Raw genomic sequence first — 20750 nt, 5'->3', positions numbered from 1 at the left:
TTTTTTTTTTTTTTTTTTTTTTTTCTTTTTTCTTTTTTTTTGTACTGGGTATCAAACTCAGGACCTTGCACTTGCAAGGCAGGCACTGTGCCACTAAGCTAAATCCCCCACTCAGTATTCAGATTTGTTATTTGTAAAATAAAAATACTATAAGATACTTTTCTCCCCTGAGTAAGAGATATGGTGAGTAGCCCTTTCATTCCTTAGATAGTGACCTGACACCTCCATACACAGCTGTTTTAGGATTATTTTTAAACCTACTTCTCCTCTGGTTAATATGTTTTCCTTTCTTATTACCAGTAGTTTTGATTTTCTTATTTTGAGCTATATCTAAATCTTACAGTTTTGTATCACTGAAAATCAATGAAAATAAGATAGGTACTCTGACAAGGCTGAAGATAGCATTTTGCAAATAGATTTATCTACATTTGTTATCATGAAATTAAGATAGTCTTGGAGAGAAAAAAAATAATTTTGGTAGGTAGCTATATTTAAGCTAAAAATAATTGTGATTATATAATCTTTAAGGTTTTGTATATTGGTGTTATTTTATTTAGATTAACATTTCCTGAACTACACATTGAGATCATGTCTCGGGACACCAAACAACAACAACAACAACAAACGAAAGGGGATTTTTTTTAAAGCCTTTAATAAAATTGTAGGTTATTATAATAGTTTATATGATAATATGTCTATACTCTGGCAATTGGAAAAATGAGTGGTTAGAGAGTTGGTAGAGGATTACAATCACATGGTTTAACATTTAGTTTATATGAGAGGATAATGACAAGGAATAAGTGAGGGATAATTTCCAAGCTTCCTGTTTGACCAACCTGATACATAATGGTGACATTAATGGAGAGGCACTATAGGAGAAAGACCAGATTGAATAAGAAGATAATGAAATTCATTTAGATAAGATAAAATTCAAAATTTAGGAGACATTCAAGTGGGCATCTCGAGATAATTAGGTAGGTTTGTACTTGAAAAAATAATTTAAAAATTTGAGTCTTATAGTACTTGTGATAAATATCATCACAGCAAGGAGTTTCATCTCAGTGGTTAGGTACGGTACAAAGAGAAAAGGGGCAAGGATAACACCCTGAGAAACACCAACTTTGAGACAAGTGACAAAGGAATCTGAGCAGGAAGAACAGTAACCCAGAAGAATTTCTTTCTTTAAAGGCTGTGGGATGTACATGTACCAGTTGTCCATAATGAGTGTAATCATTATGTACTGTAAACATATACTAATAAAAATTAAAAATTTTTAAAAATGACTATTTTAAAATATATGACATACTTTAAAAAAATAAAGGCTGATAGAAAAAGGGTGCTTTTCTTCTAAAATGACTATGGAAAAAAATTATGGAGAGTGCATCTTGCTTTGATTTGCTTATCACTCTGTAAGTCATGACTAACAAGACTGTGTATTTCTTATGTCCATAATAGACAGGGAAAATTCTCTAAATCCAGTAGAAATGGTGGTGATATTGACCAGGATTTTTGTGTTACTTTAGAAATGGATTTTTATTCTAACATACTCTTAAGAAAATTGAAAAGAGGGCTGGCGATTTAGCTCAGTGGTTCCACCACCTGCCTTGCAAGCACAAGGTCCAGAGTTCGATCCCCAGTACCAAAAAAAAAAAGAAAAAAAGGAAAAAGAAAGAAAAGAGAATTCTTCCTTTCCTTAGAAGTAATCTTAGGATACTAAAATAAGTATTAAAAATTGAGAAATGTTGTCTTGATTCATCTTACATTAAGACAAAAGAATACAAAAAATTTTGACCTGAAAGAAGACGCTTAGATATCTACTATCTAATGAAGTGATGATGTCCTAACTCAGACTATTAGTTTCAACTCTTGAATGGTCAACTGGAATGGAAATGAAAAAATATATAACTCAGACGAGTATTATAGGAAAGATATTCCAAAATACTATAGTATTTTGAGCTTCATGCCAAAATAAGCTAAGCTTTATGAGTATTAACGATATTATTAGTAATAATTTGAGATGATCCACAAAGTTGTATTATTTCTCCTTTGATACCACTTCACATTTGACATTTCCACATAGTTTATGTATCCTTAGTCATGAAAGAATGAATGAATACCTTTATGCACTCAAGTACCATTGATATTCTACCAGTTTTATAAATATTTATTAGGAAGTAACTGTTTCAACTAATTTTATATTGTTTATCCTGCCTTAATCATTAATTATGTTTTGGGAAAATTATAATGTGCAATATTACTATGTAGGTACATATGTCCAGTTACTACTTGGGTTCCAGTAAGAGAGTTCAGTAGGTTTAGCCATAAATTGTACAGGACGGTTGTTGGTTCCTGTAGCATGCTTTATAAATGCACATATCCTCAAACATTTTCAGAAAGAATTCTAGTATTTGAAAAATATTTAGAAATTGTTCTTTACAATGTATTTCTTTGCAAGATAATTTTTGAACTTTAATGTTTTGATAAAAATACAATTGATATATATGTAAATATTAGCACTGCTTTAAAGAACCTTTTTGTGAAAGTTATATAACTGTAATTTTATTATACTGTGCCTTTAAGAGATGTGTAATAGTTTCAGAAATATACCTTTGTCTTTTAAAATCTGTATTGTATACTAAGAAACATGCAGCAGAGTGAATTCATTTTGGTAGGCACTGTTTTTTTCAAACTATTGGTAACTTTTAATGACATTTGGCAACATATATGTAGATATGCATAAAATATATTAATTCTTGCCGTCTGACATGGGTTTTTCTGGCTTTCTGTGCCTTAATCATTCAGTGTTTTGCTCTTGGTCACCTAACTCTCACTGATTTAATTTTGAGTTTTTCTCAGTTTGTGTTTCAACCAGTTTTTCTACCCCACCCCTTTCATAGTTCTATCATTTTCATGTAGGGCATGTCTGATCTGCAATTTTTCTGTAATATGTCTTAGTGCATTCAAAGTGATTGAAAGCATGTGTGTATATATGTGTGTGTGTGTGTGTTCACACACACACATATATGCATATATATTTATATTTACATTTGAGGTTAGATACTTTAAAATAAAAAAATTAATTACCTACAGTTTTTGAAAAGATACCATTATACTATGTAGACCTATTATGTGTTATATATAGTCTTATTTTAACATAACTAATTCTGGAAATGTAAGCTTTAGAGAATATATTTTAACTTTGTTGCACAGAAATGTTTGCAGATCAGCATTGCTGACTACCAAATAACATGTAGTAACATACAGTGTCATCTGATTTTTAGTTGTGCTTTCTTATTGCTGCAGTAAAATTCTGTGCATCAAACTAATTGGCCATCATGTACTAGATGTGATTCAACTACATCAAGTTTTTATTGAATATATGCAAACTGAGTGAATCTTAATTTTTCCATATTTTTTATAGCTTTGTCTCTGATTAGCAACTTCACATGACATCTTTTTTACTAGTATTGTTACACAAAATTTCATTGTTAGGATGAAATCTTAAATTTGCTAGTTTTCAGTGCAGAAGTTTATAGCTATCATTTATTAATATCCTTTAAGTCTAAATTTTTTTCAGCACAATATTTTTAAACTTTAAGAGAAATTTTCAGTTGACACGTAAATATTGCTCATGATGAAATATTTTTAAAAATTTAATAAAAATGTATCCATAGTATTCGTGTTTATCTTAGAATATACAGTAATAGAAATCTTTTGAGTTTCATTATCCCTCTTAACATGAACAAATCTATTTAAAGGGTTATCAGACCTTTGAAATGTAATAAACTTTATTTAGTGTCCTTAAATAATTCTATAATTTTAGAAATGATTGAAATGTACAGTCATTTGCTTTCACATTATCTTAATTAGAAATTATAAGAAACTTTCTGTTCTTTGACTTTAAATGAAAACTAAAATAAATTTCACAGCTGTTTATTATTGGCTTTGAGATATGTTTAACATATCTGTGGTTGTTTTTAGAAAACATGCTTATTTGTAGAAAAATTTATGTTTTTCAACATTTATTAAATATTTAAACCATATTGCTTCAACATCCTAATAAAGATATCTATTAACTAACATGTCTAAATATTGACATAACTATTTTAGATGGTGCATTTAACAATAACTTTATAAAATCCTGGGACTTTTTAAGAATATTACCTTGGACTTCATTTAATTTTTACCTTTCCCCTAAATTATGTCACCTGAAAACATCTCATTACATTTTCTTAACCTGACTAAATGGAACAGAAGTACTCAGATTACTAATATTTTTATTTAATCACATGAAAATATGTTATAGATCTTATTTTTAAATAGAGCTGTTCCTTGTCAGACAGCTAGAACATTTGATAATAGTCCCCTGAATTTACTAAAATTATGGAAAACATTCACCAGTTTGCTTGCAAATCAACTCTGCTGCATGCGTTCACAAGTTTCATAAAGATTGCATGCTTTCTGTTTTCTATACAAATTGTATTTTTTTTCATACCCATCTTTGCTTTTTATTTTTTTATTTTTGTTTCCCTTTTCTTGGTTGGATGCCTGTATGTGTTTATTCCAAATCCCTGTCCAGTCCTGGAGTTTGAACTACGGAAAGCCAAGGAGACCATTCAGGCCCTCCGAGCCAACCTGACAAAGGCTGCAGGTGGTGTACATAAAACTTTTTTGAGACCTTTTTCTACTTTTCCAATGTAGAAGTAGCTGGGATATTTTAAAATGTGAAATAGTGAAACATTATTTATATTTTCTTCCACTAGAACATGAAGTTCCTTTACAGGAGCGAAAAAATTACAAATCAAGTCCTGAAATTCAGGTGGGTAAATAACAAATCTAAAAATATTTTCCACATAATGTGGTAGCACAAACATTGAAGGAAGAAAACTTTTCCATTTGTCTTTCTATTTTGCTTCCAGGAGCCAATCAAACCTCTTGAAAAGAGAGCTCTAAACTTCTTAGTCAATGAATTTTTATTGAAGAATAACTACAAACTTACATCAATAACCTTTTCAGATGAAAATGATGATCAGGTAAAGTTACTTTTTTTAACAATAATTTATTCCCTTTTTAATTTTTAATTTTATTTTTGTCTTTTATCTAGTTTCTTTATTTTTTAAAGTTAGGCCTCTAGTAAAGTTCCATAAAGCTATGAATACTTAGTCATTATCAAAAAACAATAGTTTCTAGCCTCCTGAGTCTTAATATTTATTAACTTACACACTTTCAGTTTCCCTGTAGCTTGCTACATACTTTTTATTTTTTCACAGGTAGACTTTTACAACTTCCCAGTAACTGTAAAAGATTCATACATCCATACAGTCATAAAGTATGGGGTTTTTCATTTTAAAATATTTACTTGGTAGTATAATATACATTTAGAAATTCAACTTAACTATAAGAACTTCTTTAGTAACACTGCAGTAATTAAGATGTTACATAACAATAAATAAAAATATCTTGCATGAAAGTAAAATATCTAGGGGCCGAGGATTTAGCTCAGTGGTTCGGTAGCCTGCCTTGCAAGCATAAGGAACCGAGTTCAATATCTGGTACCAAAAAAAAGTAAAATATCTTTCTAGTAGGGACCAAGTTTTTCCCCCTGTCTTTCCTTGCTCTCCTTTCTATCAAATAAGGACCAATTTTAGAAGTTCTTTAGTATTATCCTGATAAAATCTGATCCTGATAAGCAAAAAAAAGACAGCTAGTTTTGATGTTATCTCTTAACCCTGAAAATTTTGACAACTCAGTGCTAATGGATGTGTTTGAACCTTTGACCTTAGAAAAGTAAATGCCAAGAGTTTTTTAGTTAGGAATATGGTGGCCACCATTTTATTATTCTATTTTATTTTTGTGATGTTAGAGATTGAACCCAAGGCCTTGCACACGTTAGGCAACCACCCTATACCCCTCACCTCAGGGGGTCATCACTTCAAATGATGTTTATTCCACTGGTTCAAAAAACCTCCCGTGGACCTTTTTGCAAAAGTAGAATTTCTGTAAAAGAGATAGCAATACATTTATTCACTCTGTTGTTTTAATATATTTGGTAAAATTAAATGTAATACAGTCTTCCATTGCTAATATACAGGGACACTTTCTGAGATATGCATCATTAGGTGATTTAATTGTTTTGGTAGCATAAGCATATACTTAACACAAACAAGGGTAGCTATAATGTTAGGTGGTGATCTTATGGGATTGCCCTCATACATGAAATCTAGTTGATTAAGGTGTTACTTGGCTTATTGTGATGAATACCTAGACATCATTTGTTAAATGGTAGCTTTACCAAATATGTACTATATTAAAGACATTAACTTAATATTTAGCTAACAAATATAATGTTTTGTTAGTAGTTCAAGTTAATCATGTTTTGTAAATGATCAACCAAATAGCAAAAATTTTAAATATATGAGAAAGTTTAAGAGGCTGAAAGGATTGCAGAAAGAGGAAATAGAAAAGATAGATAAGACACATTTTTTACAAATAGCAAATTAGAAGATTTAAACCCAGCTGTATCAATATTAGCTTGAATTATAAATGATTGATCTTTCTCAATTAAGAGGCAGAAATTACCAGATTTCAGTGATGTTTTCTCAGTAATTGATAGAAAAAGGCAGCAGAAGATCATTTAGGAAAGAGAGTACCAAGTATATTCTCTAATCACAATGAAATTAAACTAACCATAACAAAGATATGGAAAAATCCCCAAATATTCTGAAACTTGTGTGTTTTAACAAATAACACATAAGTTTAAGTAATCAAACTCTAAGATACTATATAATAAAAACACTACTTAGCAGGAGATTTGTAGTACAAAAAAAGTTTTCAAGTCAGTGAAATTGGATACTATCTTCAAAAACTAAGAGGAAAAAGGGAATGCATGAGGGAGAAGAGACCCAAGAAAATAGTAAAAGAGTATAGAGTAAGTCAATGATATAGACATGAAAAAGCAATTATGAAAAATCAATGAAACACAAACTAGTTCTTTGAAAAGATGAGTAAAGTTGATAAACCTCTACCTTTAGTGATCAAGAAAAGGTACAACTTATCAAACTCAGGAATGAGCAAGGTTGTTATATCAACACAGATTTTACTAATACTAAAAGGATTATAAGGAAATACTATGAACAAGTTTATATGAAAGAAAATAACCTAGCTCACTCAAGAATTATTAGATTATTTTAAGCACTTTATACTTATTAATGACCTTGAATTTTTAATTAAAAAGCTTCCTACATGCTGGGTGTGGTGGCACACACCTGTAATCTCAGCACTTGAGAGGCAGAGGCAGGAGGATCCCTGTGAATTCCAGTCCAACCTGGGCTGCTTAGTGAGTTCAAGGGCAGCCTGATTTACATAGCAAGACCTTGTCTCAAAAAAAAAAAAAAAAAGAGGGCTGGGGATTTAGCTTAGTGGCGCAGTGCCTGCCTTGCAAGCACAAGGTCCTGAGTTTGCCAAATGGCTTTACTTGTGAACACTACCAAATATTTAAGGAAAAAGTAATACCAGTAATCCACAGACTTGTAGAAACTGAAGAAAGAAGAATATTTTTCAGTTTACTCAGTGAGGCCTTCTTAACTGTTGTATCAAATCAAAGACATTGCAAGCAAAGAAAAGTACAGATTCTTACTTGTCAGGAACATCAATGCAGAAATTCTATATAATGTTTCAGGAAATCAGAGAATATGTAAGAAGGGTAATGTATCATGACCAAGTGGTATTCATACTGGAAATTAAGTTTCATATACAAAAAGCAGTCATTGTAGGCCTGGGGATTTAGCTCAGTGGTGCCAGCGCCACAAAGTCCCAAGTTCTATCCCTGGTGCCAGAAAAAATATTAAAAACGTAGTCATTGTAAATTACCATGGTAAAAAGAAAGCTGTAAGAAAAAAACGTCTCCACATCTAGGATAGTCAAACCTGTTTATCTAGAATGTCACAAAAATTATAAGAATAATAATGTTGGATAGTGGAAGATGTAAAATAAGTATGATGCATACTCACTTGGCATGTATAGTTTGACATTACAACAAAATTTTGACTGGTTTTCCAGATATTACCGATAATATAAATCTCAGTGCAAAATGAAATTGCATTTAAAGTTTTTTTTTTGTATTATTATTTTTTAGGATTTTGAATTATGGGATGATGTAGGATTAAACATTCCAAAACCCCCAGACTTACTACAACTTTACCGAGATTTTGGAAATCATCCAGTGACTGGGAAAGATCTTGTGGATGTGGCCAGTGGAGTAGAAGAAGATGAGTTAGAGGCTCTTACACCAATTTTAGGCAACCTTCCTCCAACCCTCGAAACTCCTCAGCCTTTAGAGGTAAGAAATACAGCTACTAGTCTCGTCCTCAAAAAGTATTTATTAAATAATATAAAACCATTTGTGAGATACTGAGTTTGTATTTTTCTCTGGTTTTGATTTTAGAACTCCTTGATAGTACAAAAATTAGAAGATAAGATTAGTTTATTAAATAGTGAGAAATGGTCGTTGATGGAGCAAATCAGAAGACTTGAAAGGTATTTGATCATTTCTAAAAATTCTTAAAGACATTGGCAAGTTATACAAATATATGAAACAACATTTCAGCTGTAAGGTCTGATATTTTCCCACATTTCAGTAGTTCTGAAAAAATATTTTATAGATGCTTATGTATTTAAAATACTAAAATGTCTTCTCCAAATGTTATTAAATTAATGTAATGATCTTACAGCTAATTATGTCTTAGAATTAAGATAGTTTGACTTCTCAATTAACACTAAAATAACTCCTTCACATTAGTGTTGTACATATTTCTCATTATTTCATTTACTTCTTATAATAATGTTGTGGTTTCATGGAATTATCCCCATTTTGTGTATAAAAAAAGAAATGTTAAGTTGTAAACTGAAACAGGGTTTAATAAGCTATTTTTGTGCTTCATTGCTCAGAATTTATAACTGTCCTTGTAGGTATATGAAGCAACAGTGAATATTGTACAGAAAAGCTTTATCACTTGTCGAAGCATTAAACACATTATAAGATTTATCCTGTTGTCAAAATTTTCAAGAATACGGTTGTTCTCTGGTAATTTTTGTTCTACAGTGAAATGGACTTCCTCAAAAATGAACACTTTGCCATCCCAGCAGTTTGTGACTCTGTTCAACATTCCCTGGATCAGCCTCCCCATAAAGACTCTGAGGACAGTGGACAGAGTCCAGTTGTAAATAGTTCAGACAAGGAGAAAAATGAAGACATTCATCTTTCAGTATCACAGGAGGTTGATTCTCCTATTCCTAAAAAGAAGTCAGATTCTCTTCCCAGGAGAGAAAAAGAAGGAATGCCATCTTCTTCTCCATCAAGTAAAAACACAGTTCATTTTGATAAACCTAATAGGTTAGTTTGCCTCCTATATTTTGAAATGCACCTTTTACTTACACAGTGTATTGAAAGAACTTCGGATCTTATTTGAACTACTTTTGCAGATCAGATATATTATAATTGACTTTAATTTAAGGCATAGCAAAGTACATGCCACAAAAACATGTCACAAGATAATTACTACATTAAATTATATCAGTGAGAAATAAATAATAATTGGCCTAGGCTTTATGTTAGCTAACTACTTAAAAGACTGTAAGTAATATGTACTTGCATATTTATGTGTGTGCTATTAATACTTTTACGGAGTGCTTTTTGTGTTTTTTCTCTGGTTAGTCATTATCAAACTCATTTTTTTTTTTTCTTTTTTGGTACGGGGAATTGAACTCGGGTCCTTGCACTTGTCAGGCAGGCCACCGAACCGCTGAGCTAAATCCCCTGCCCCCAGAAGATGATTTTTGTATAGTTGACTATGTATTATAGAAGGAGATAGTTTTACTCCCAGTTCTTTTTCCTATGTCTCCTTCTGTTACTAATATTGTATCATACATATTCTCTTAATTTATTTAATTTTTTATTAGTATATGTTTGCAATACATAATGACTATGTATCCCTCTTGGGGAATTGGTACATGTACCTACCACATCTTAATTATTTTTTTCATTCCCTTTGCCGTCCCTCCGTCTCCCTTCTTCTGGTCCTTTTCCCATTTGCAAAAGATCATCTATTTCCTGTTATCTATCTTTCATTTGCTTTTTATTTATATTTTGAGTTTCTCACATAAAAGAAACCATGCAATATTTAAGCTTGTATGATTTATTTCACTTAATATTTTAGTTTCTTGGTACATTCATTTTCATACAAATGACTCAAATTTATCCTTTATGGCATAGGTGTACTCCATTATGTATAAATACCACACTTTATCCATTCATCTGTTGATGGACTTCATAGAATGCTTCCAAGTTCGTGTTGCTATAAATATGGGCATGCATATATCGCTGTAGTATGATGTCTAGCTTTTTCGGGAAGATACCTCAAAGGGTAATTGCTGGATCAAATTGCTGGAATTTCTAATTTTAGTTTTTTGAGTAATATCCGTATTCTCCATAATCTACATAGAGGTTGTACTAGTTCACATTCCCATCAACAATGTGGAAGGCTTCTTTTTCTGCCCATCTTCACCAGAATTTTTTATTATCTGATTTCTGGATGATAACCATTCTTTTTAGAGAAAGAAAGAATCTGGGTGCTGTTTTAATTTGCATTGCTCTAATGTTCAGATGTGTTGAACATGTTTTCATGTGTTAATTGGCCATTGGTACTTCTGAGAAGTAACTGTTCATTTCACTTGCTCATTTATTGGTTGGGTCTTTTATGTGGGGGGACTCTAATTTTTTTTAGTTCTTTATGCATTCTAAATCCTCTATCAAGGAATAGCTGGCAAAAATTATTTCCTATTCTTTAGGGAAGTTTTTTAATCTGTTGATTGTTTCCTTTGCTGTACAAAAACATCCTGATTTGGTACAATCCCATTCATTGATTCCTGATATTAGATATTACTTCTGACACAGTTGGGGCTCTGTTAAGAAAATCTTTGTCTGCATCTGTGTGTTCAAGAGTTTTACCTGTTTTATCATCCAGGAGATTGTGTTTCTGTTTTAACATATGATGTATGATCAGTTTTGATTGTAATTTAGTATATGGTGATAGCTATGGTTCTACTCTTCTGCGTGTAGATAACCAGTTTTCCCAGTACCATTTATTAAAGAAGCTATCTTTTCTCCAGCATATTTTGATCCTGTGTCAGATCAAATAGTCCAATGTGCCCAAGGTTGTATCTTCATCTTCTGCTCTCTTACATTGATCCACATGTCAGTTTTTGTGCCAAGTTATGCTGTTTTTGTAGCTTTGTTATATTATAATGCATCCTGTGTTGCTCTTGTTGCCCAGGATGGCTTTTGCTACTGTAGTTTCTTCTGGTTCCATATAAACTTTAAGATTTTTTTTTCAAGCTCTATGAGGAATGCTGTGGGTATTTTGATTGGGGTTGCATTAAATTTATAAATCAGTTTTGGAAATATGGCCATTTTGACAATATTGGTTCTGCCTATTAAGGAACTGGAAATATGTTTCCATTTTCTGCTGTTCTCTTTTTTCATAATACTGTTTTTGGTTTAGAGGTTTTTTACTTCCTTGGTTAGGTTAATTCCTCGGTATTTAATTTTTCATGATATTATTGTGAATATTTTCCTAATTTCTTTCTTCGTGAATTCCTTATAGACATACAGGAACACTATTGATACTTGTTTGTTGATTTTGTATGCTAATAGATTGCTGAATTTGGTCATTAGAAGTCTTTTGGTGGAGTTTTTTGGTCTTCTATATGGAAGATCATGTCATCTGCAAATAATGATAATTTGAATTCTTCTTTTCCCATGCCTCTCCAATTTATTTCTTTCTCTTCCCTGATTCTTCTGGCTGAAGTTTTAAAAATTACATTGAACAGGAGTGGTAATAACAACATTTTTGCCTTGCTCCTGATTTTAGAGGGAAATATTTCAGCTTTTCCCCATTTTATGTAATGTTGACAAACCATTGGTTTGTCGTAAATGGCTACTATGAGATTGAGATAAGTTTTTCTATACCTGTTTTCTTGAAGATTTTTATCTTCAGTGGATATTGGATTTTGTCAGAGGCTTTTTTCTTTGTCTATTTAAATGATCATGTGATTTTTATCTTTGTTTCTGTTTATTTGTATTACATTTATCAATTTGTGTGTATTGAACCATCCTTGCATCCTTGGGATGAAATCTTTTAGGTGATAATTTGAAAAAATACACTGAAATAAGGAATATTAATTGAACTCCTACATGAGGTATGATTGAAAAATACTGTGTTTAAATTTATTATAGTAAAAGGTATCTTGCCATTAATCCCCTGAAAATACTCCTTCTCACTTTGCACACACTTTCTGAAGCAGTTCTGGAAGTCTTTCATGATTGTCTTTAGTTGTGCTATCATGGCTGGCTCAGTGAATTGAATCATTTCAAAACATTACCTCTCATGGTCATTTTTTTTTTTTCCCTCATGGTCATTTTGACTTTGGGGAAGAGCCAGAAGTCACATAGTAACAGATCCAGTTAATACTATGGATGAGGACACAATATAATGATTTTATCAGCCTGCCTTTTTGTTGGATGGCACTTGGCAGAAATTTTAACATATTTTTTATCATACCTGTGCAGACAAGAAAGAAATCTTACAGAACTGCTTCAGAACATGGCAAGAAAAACAGGATAAATGTATTCAAAATGAGGGTGTGTGTTTTAAGGATGATTAATGGCAGTGTATCTTACTGCAGCAAATTTTTTGTAATTTTTTAAAAATTGAAACATTCACTGTATTTTTCATTTGCCCCCTGTATGTTGGCATTTTCTCAATTCTTTATTTGCACTGACTTGTTTAATGTGTACACATACCTATAGTGAATTTTTAGCTGCTAAATTAAGGTATATTATACCCAGTAGCAGGTTAAAGTAGAAAAGTGTGGTTAATTTACTTCATTATTAATACTGAAAAATATTTTGTTTTTAGCTCTTACTAGTACCAGGCAGTTTTACAAGAAGTATAGTGGTAAGCAAGACACATAGGAATCCTCATTATCATTGAATATATCAGCATCTCCTTCTCAGTTCCTCTTGGCAATTTATTAGGACAAACTTTGAAGCCTGTTTACCTTTACTAAAATTTCTGGGACTCTAGAAAATTGGGAGTAAGCTTAAGTCCTCAGTTTAGATTTTGCAAATATTTTCTGTAATTATTGACCACTATGCCACTTCAGGTTTGATCCACCAACATTTCTAGGACATTCATTTACATAATGTCAAGCTATTTCATTACCATCAGTTGGTATTGATTTTTTTCCCCTGTGTTATTCTTCAGTGAAATGTCCTTCATGAGAGGTGGCTTACAAATCTAGTTAACATTTGTGGGGTAGTATTAATGTAGGAATGGGGTTTATAATATGCAAGTTACTTTCTCTTTAAATGTCATTAGTAACTCTTAGGTATTTTCTCTTTTTCATTCAATATTTTCTTATAGGAAATTGTCTCCTGCTTTCCATCAAGCACTACTCTCTTTTTGTCGAATGTCAGCAGACAGTCGTTTAGGATCAGAGGTAAATGATACTTAATATTTTCACAATTTTAAAACACTGTGCTTTTTTATTTATTTATTTATTTATTTTTTGTCTGCCCCTTGCAGTACTGCAGATCGAACCCAGGCTCCCTCTCACATGACAGGCCAGCACTTTACCACTGAGATGCATGCGCAACAGCCATTTTTATTTTAATTTGAGACATTCTCCTAAATTGCTCAGGCTGGCCTTGAATTTATAATTCTATTGCCTCAACCTCCTTAGTAGCTGGAATTACCGGCACTTGCCACACCTGGTATTGACTGTCTTTCTTATTATTTCATGCAAAAGCATATATGACTATTTAAAATAAAAATCTTACTTGAGGGCCAGGTTTAGCTCAGTGGTACTGCTGCCTGCCTCGCAAGAGCAAGGTCTTCAGTTTGATTCCCCCATACAAAAAAATTTAAAAATATTACTTAAAATAATGTTCTGAGAAATGAAACATTTTGAACTTACAAAGAATTAGTTGCTTATTTCTGTTCCTTAGATTAGAGGTATGTTTATTAATTTTAAAGCAACCTTTGTAATCTCTCTTTAATATGGAATTATAATGATAGTATCTTTTGGCTACAATTCAGGAAAACAATTTAAGTGTAGATCATTTACATTTCAGTTATTTTTAGGTAATTCCATTGTTTTCATTTCAAAGTGGTTGTCTTTAATAGCTGAGTTTGTTAGGTCTCAGATCAGTTTTCCTTAACTCTTCTAATTGTTGCAGACTGATTTTGAGAGGTACTTTTTAATCTTTGTACTCACTGCTTCTTTTCTGCTTCTTGGTCAAATTCCAGTTCATTTCCCTTGGACTTTTGTTTCTGATGTCATTGGAAATAAAGAGCTGGAGGATGATTTGGATATAGACAGTCTTCTTTATGAGATTGGGTCAGCTTTCTTCGGTCCCCTCCTCTTGTATGCAGTTTTATTATACAAACTACAATATTAACGTAGCCAGTGGTTACAGCTTTGTAAGCTTCTTTTCAAAGACAAAAACAACCATTGAGGCTGTTCCAATCCTGTAGTATCCCTACTTGTTTCTACAGCTGAAGCCTAGTAGGCCTCCCTGACTTCACCCTTTTCACTGGTATATAATTTTATCTTTATTTTATTTTAATTTTTGTGATACCCTGGATTGAACCCAGGGCCTTCATACTGACCTACATCCCCAATCTTTTTTTGTTTTGTTTTGTTTTTGAAGCAGGATCTCACAAAGGTGCCAGGCAGAGCTTGAGCTCTTGATCCTCCTGCTTCAGCCTCCTGAGTAGTAATCCTGATTATAGGCATGCGTCACCACACCTGTCTTATTTTTAAAATGTATTTTAATTTTTGGCACATAGTATAGTGGACACTCAGGTTATGACTGGCCTGACATATGAACAACTCATGTTAATTAGGTTACTGGAATATTGATCTACCTCTTGTTATCTATAGTATATACCCAGGTAAACATCCAGATCTCAGCCATATTGACTTGTAGCCACCCCTCCTTCGGGAACTGATCAAGTTCATAAGTCAAGGGTCCACTGTAATTCTACATCTTTATGGGGTAAATTGTGACATTTTGACACATTAACGCAATGTGTAAGTAATGGTCAGTTCAAGTAATCGGCATGCCTGTCATATCATTCATTGTTTCTTTGTATGGGGAATATTCAAAACCCTCTCATTTTAAAGTAGTAATTGTTGTCTGCAGTAGCTTTCCTGCTGTGTTATATAGAACATTACAAGTTATTCCTTGGGGGTAGGGATGTAATTCAGTGATAGGGTCCTTACTTAGTATCATAAGTCAATGGATTTGCTCCCCAGCAATGCAAAAATAGATAAAAGTTATTCTTTCTATTCAATTAAATCCTTCTTTGTAGTATTTTTATTATATTTCTGGCCCATAGAAACATGAGTGCTATTTGGGGATACTGTTGTGATTGTTGTTACCATAAGCTATAATATTAGAATGTGTGTTTAGGACAGAGGTGGTAGGTTCAAAGCATGAATTATTTTCACCTACCATAGTGCACAAGTCTTCTACTGTTGTCATTTATTGATTCTTTGTTTTTTCTAGGTATCTCGAATTGCAGACAGTGAAAAAAGTGTTATGTTAATGCTGGGACGCTGCCTGCCACACATTGTTCCTAATGTGTTATTAGCAAAGAGAGAGGTAAGATACATAATATATTTTCATCCCAGTAATCACATCATGTAATCCCATCATGTTGTCCATTTTTTGTCATTTTTGAAGTTTAGTGTTATATTTTTATTTTGTTAAAGTCTGTTACTTGCAATCATATTCTTACTTTTGTGCATGCATCTCTACTCCTAGAGAATGGTTTTACATCTCTGTCAGGTGAGTTCAGTAAAACTGCATGATATTCATGTTTTTCAAATTTTGCTTAAAGCATTATTAGCTTCTGCAGCATTATTACTGTAGGTCCATTTATGTACATTGAACAATTTTTTACATTACCAGTTGCCTAATTTGTTTTGTTTATGCTCTTGTTATGATGTGCTTGAGTTGTCTACAAAAATGGTTACTCTTTGTATTGAAAATTAACAGGGACTAATAATGTAATGGTAGCTGCCTATTACAAATGCTAGTTTGATAATAAATTATGACAAGGTAGTCATAATATTGATTACAATAACTTCTAAAAGTCTCTTAAATTTTTTTATACTTAACTTGTTGATAGATTCTTTAAATATCCAAGATACAGATAGAAACATTGTGTAATTTAGTCCATATAGCATATATTATAAGCTATAAACACTCCAGTAATTATCTTCATAGTTATATTTATACATTATTATTAATATTGTTATGTTTTGTCAATAAAAGATTAGGTGTAATTCAAAAATTAGATGTAATCTCAGTTAAATGACACGATGATTTAAATATAGGTTAAATGCTTTATTATAATTAGTTAATGAGATAAATGTCAATTCACACAATTTTTTATAGAAAATAAATTGAGAATATTTAAAAATATATCACATTTCCGCTATTATTTTCATAATATTTACTACTGATTTTTTATTCATAATTTCTCGGACCTACAGTATAATAGGTACATAATGCATTGGCATAACCCATTTAAAGCTTATCCTTAATTTCCTGTTTAGCACAGAAATTTGTGCTGATCCTCAAGAGGGCATAGGGCTTTGAAAGTTTTTATTTCTATGGATTTTTTTTGTTTGTTTGCTTTTTGAAACAGGGTCTCATTATTATTAGTTCAGGCTGACCTTGAACTCACTGTGTAATCCAGGCTGGTCTCAAACTCATGACAATCCTTCCTCAGCCTCCCAAGTGGCTGAGATTGATTACAGGCATGAGCGACCAAGCTCAGAATTCCTGTGGATAGTCTTTTTTTTTTTTTGACACAGGGTCTCACTATATAGTTGAGACTGACCTGAAACACTCTATGTAGCCCAGGCTGGTCTTGAACTCACAGCGATCCTCCTGCCTCAGCCTCCCTAGTGCTGGGAGTACAGGCGTGCGCCACCACACCCAGCCTTCCTGTGGATATTCTTATTTTAAAAGATTTAACGAACTATTACTGATGGTCTTTTTTTAAAACTAATTTTTAAAAAATACAAGGTTATTAGTATGGGAATTTTCTATGTCTTGAAGGATCAGCGTCCAATTTCATATTGTTTTGCAGTTCTGCCTGGCAGAGTGGTGTTTGAGCTTCTTTTCTGTTTTCAGCTGAGAATGTAATCCATGAAATGCATTAATGTTTGCATCCCTTTTACTGGTTTCCTAATGTAACTTTTAAATGTTATAGAAACCTACCAGATTGTAATGAGATGCTGTTTTAGCTTTTTTATTTTAATTTTCCATATATCATAAAGACTACCACTAAATTCTGGTTGTACTGCATGTCATATTTATAAATTTGCATTATCAGTATTCAAATATATATATATGTTTATATTTATATATATTTATATATATATTTATATATGGTGTTTTATATATATATATATATATAGGGATATATACACACACATGCACACATATATCTAATATGTAGTATGTTTGTTCTCTGGCTGAATTTAAATCTTTGAAATTTTTGTATTTATAATTTCATAAAGAACTGATCATTTTTTCTATTAGTTATTTGTATCTTATTCATTTTTATCAGAAAATTGGCCCTTTATAGTAAAACAAAGTTTTATTCTCTCAAAATTACATTGGTAAATAATGAAGTATATCTTTTTTTTTTTTTTTTTTTTTTTTTATAAAACAATCCCTGTGAATAAAAGGATCAAAACATGAGAATACATGCTTGAAATGTGCAAGGCCCTGTGTTCAATCTCCAGCACTATATACAAACACGAATAAAAAGATGGAACTTTTAAATTTCACCGTGGTTCTTAAATTCTTTTTTAAAAAGCTCTTGTTGGGCTGGGGATTTAGCTGAGTGTTTCTGTCACTTCTTCATAAGCACAAGGTCCTAAGTTCGATCCCCGGTACCAAAAAAAAAAACTCTGGTTATTGAAGGATTAATATTTTTCCTATTTCTTAAGTTTAATGTACCTGTCATCATAAGCCTTTTATTGCTATGTACATACAGTTAAAATGTTCTTCACTAAATTGATGGCCATGTGAAACATCCTAGCTAATTGTACATAACATTGGAAATAATGCTTAAATAACATTCACATGGTTTAATATTTTCAGATATAAAAAGATTCACAATGAAAACTGTTCAAAAGAATTCCTATTCTTTAGCTTACTATCCCACATGTGATTTTATTAGCTTCTGGTTCTTGAACTAGTTCTTGTTATTGGATTATTTATGCTTATATTTTTTAAGTTGTAAAAGTTCTTTATGTATTCTGAACATAGACCCTTATCACATATATGATTTGCAAATCTTTTCTTCCATCCTATATATTATTTTTTTTTACATTCTTCATCTTATGACGGGCAAAATTTTGTACTGGGGATTGAACCCAGTGGTACTCTACTGCTGAGCTATATCCCTGCCATATGTATGTATGTATGTGGTGCCGGGAATTGAACCAAGAACCCTCACACTGGTCTATATCCCAGCCCATTTGTAATTTTTGCTTTGAGATGGGGTCTTGCTAAATTGCTTAGGCTGCCCTTCAACACAAGATATTCTTGCCTCAGCCTTCTGAGTACCACATCCTAAGTCTCGTGCCACTTTTATTACTGAGGTTTTTAGTAAATTTTGAAACTGAGTCTTCCAAATTTTTCTTTTTCAATATTGTTTACATGTTCCTTTGCAGTCTCATATGAGTTTAATGCATGTCATTTTTGCAAAAGATATCATTGAAATTTTGCAAGATTACTATACTTTGAATTTGTAGATTATTGTGGAAATATTGCCATCCTACCAATATTAAGTTCTCCAGTGCATGAACTTCACTTTCTTTCAGCAGTAGTATAGCTTTCAGTGTGCAAGTCTTTCACTTCTTTGACTAAATTTATTTCTCAGTATTCATTAGCTTGAATGGTATTATAAATGAAATAGTTTTCTTAATTTCTTGTTCATTCCTGGTATATAGAAACATGAGATATTTGTGTTGATCTTATACCTTGAAACTTTGCTGAATTTCTTTATCAGCTCTAGTGTTTGTTTTTTTTTTTTAATGAGTTCTGTGGTACTCTTACTTTTGCAGGCTCTTTTCCAATTTGAATATCTTTTATTTTTTTCTTCTTGCTTAACTGCTCTGACTAGAAATACCAGTATATTATTGAATAACAGCACTTGCAGAAAGCAGATGTTTTTCTTCTTTCTGATTTTGAGGGAAGACTTTGAATCTTTTGCCATTGAATATGATGTTGGCTGTAGGATTTTTTTAAATGTACTTAATCACTTTAAGGATATTCTGTCGAGAATTTTTAACGTAAAATGGCATTGAATTTTGAAACATGCTTGTTCTTTATTGAGATGGTAATATAAAATTTTTTCTTAGTTTTATTAATGTGTTATATTACATTGATCAATTTTATGTTCTAGAATACAACCTATTGAATCATGGTTTATAATCCTCTTAATGTGTTTATGGACTTGATGTTATTTTGTTGAGATTTTTTGTGTCCATCTTCAATGAGGGATAGTAGAGTATAGTTTTTTGGTGATGTCTTTGGGTATTTAGGGTAAAGCTGACTTCAGAATATTTAGGAATTATTCCCTCCTCCTCTAGTTTTTGAATCAATTTAAGTAGTGTTAATTCTTGAAATGATTTTTTTTTTTTTAAGTCTAACAATTATCCAGTAAAACTATCTGGTGTTGGCCATTTCTGTGTTGGGCAAACTTTGGTTCTGATTCAGTTTCTGATTCTTTAGTGTTTTATCTCCTCACCTCAAACATCTAATCATTCAGTTTGTTTCAGTTCTTTTTTTAGATGCTTTTTCTTTTCTGCTTTCTAGTGTGAAAAAACACTAATCTTTTATTTTCAAGTGTTTTTTAATTGAAAATCCTCAAATGATAATGTCTTAGAAAAATTGGCAGTACATAAAAGATATTTTATAGTTACATGTAAATACAATTATATCTTGATGCACAAATTTCATTTCTCTCTGTGATTCTGGTCTCAAACTGAACTGGATAAGAACCAAATCAAATTCCCCATAAGGTCAACATTGAACCTAGCCATTGAATTTGATTCAGTTTTTGTTTGACTAATTTGGTTTGCAAACAGAATTGTGGAAAGAATCAAGTTCATGAAACAAGGTACCACTGTATTTCTAAAGAGATTTGTTTTGCTGTGTCTACAGTCTTCGTTATAATTAAAAGTTTTTTGTTTTAGTTGTTTAAGAAAGGAAAGAAACAAACAAAAAAGAAAGAAAAGAAGAGGATTAAAATGCTAGAATCCTTTGCTGCTGAATTTTGTACAGAATTTCATGGATAACCTAGGACTTGAGGAGTGGGAAATACCTTGAATGGACAAATTTAGCTTTGTTATCAAAATAGCAAAAATCAAAATACGTTAAAGCTAATGTCATTTACCTGAATAAAGTACAAAATGCTTAGAAATTCTACAACAGGATTAGTATACTGCTTTCCTCAATAATAATCATAGGAAATCAGTTTCATATTTTACTTTGGTACACATTATTGAATAGTAACCATGCAGCTAAAATATATTTTAAAATATTAAAGATCTTCATTGCCTTGAAAAATGAACATGTAAGTTTTCTATTTTCATTT

The 20750-nt window shown here is 31.7% G+C and overlaps 1 protein-coding gene across 12 annotated transcripts in view; it reads left to right on the top strand.

Annotated features, from left to right (window-relative positions):
* The window catches only part of Relch (RAB11 binding and LisH domain, coiled-coil and HEAT repeat containing), a 114691-nt gene that overhangs the window by 27018 nt on the left and 66923 nt on the right, over positions 1-20750 (top strand). For 6 of the 12 annotated variants that reach the window (XM_033757375.1, XM_033757371.1, XM_033757373.1 and 3 more), the window contains exons 3-11: positions 4580-4651; positions 4764-4819; positions 4920-5033; positions 8135-8338; positions 8444-8535; positions 9101-9391; positions 13482-13557; positions 15632-15727; positions 15890-15913. In XM_033757375.1, the coding sequence (XP_033613266.1) occupies positions 4580-4651; positions 4764-4819; positions 4920-5033; positions 8135-8338; positions 8444-8535; positions 9101-9391; positions 13482-13557; positions 15632-15727; positions 15890-15913 (1025 nt within the window). The remainder of the gene's footprint in view (positions 1-4579; positions 4652-4763; positions 4820-4919; positions 5034-8134; positions 8339-8443; positions 8536-9100; positions 9392-13481; positions 13558-15631; positions 15728-15889; positions 15914-20750) is intronic. The other 6 variants (XM_010644870.2, XM_010644872.2, XM_010644869.2 and 3 more) reach the window with 3 other exon arrangements.

Source organism: Fukomys damarensis, unplaced genomic scaffold, assembly GCF_012274545.1.
Source record: "Fukomys damarensis isolate Sample0158 unplaced genomic scaffold, DMR_v1.0_HiC HiC_scaffold_30, whole genome shotgun sequence".
In the NCBI taxonomy this organism is placed as follows: domain Eukaryota; kingdom Metazoa; phylum Chordata; class Mammalia; order Rodentia; family Bathyergidae; genus Fukomys; species Fukomys damarensis.
Note: the sequence above shows the minus strand (reverse complement) of the source record. Positions and strands in the feature narration are given on the sequence as shown.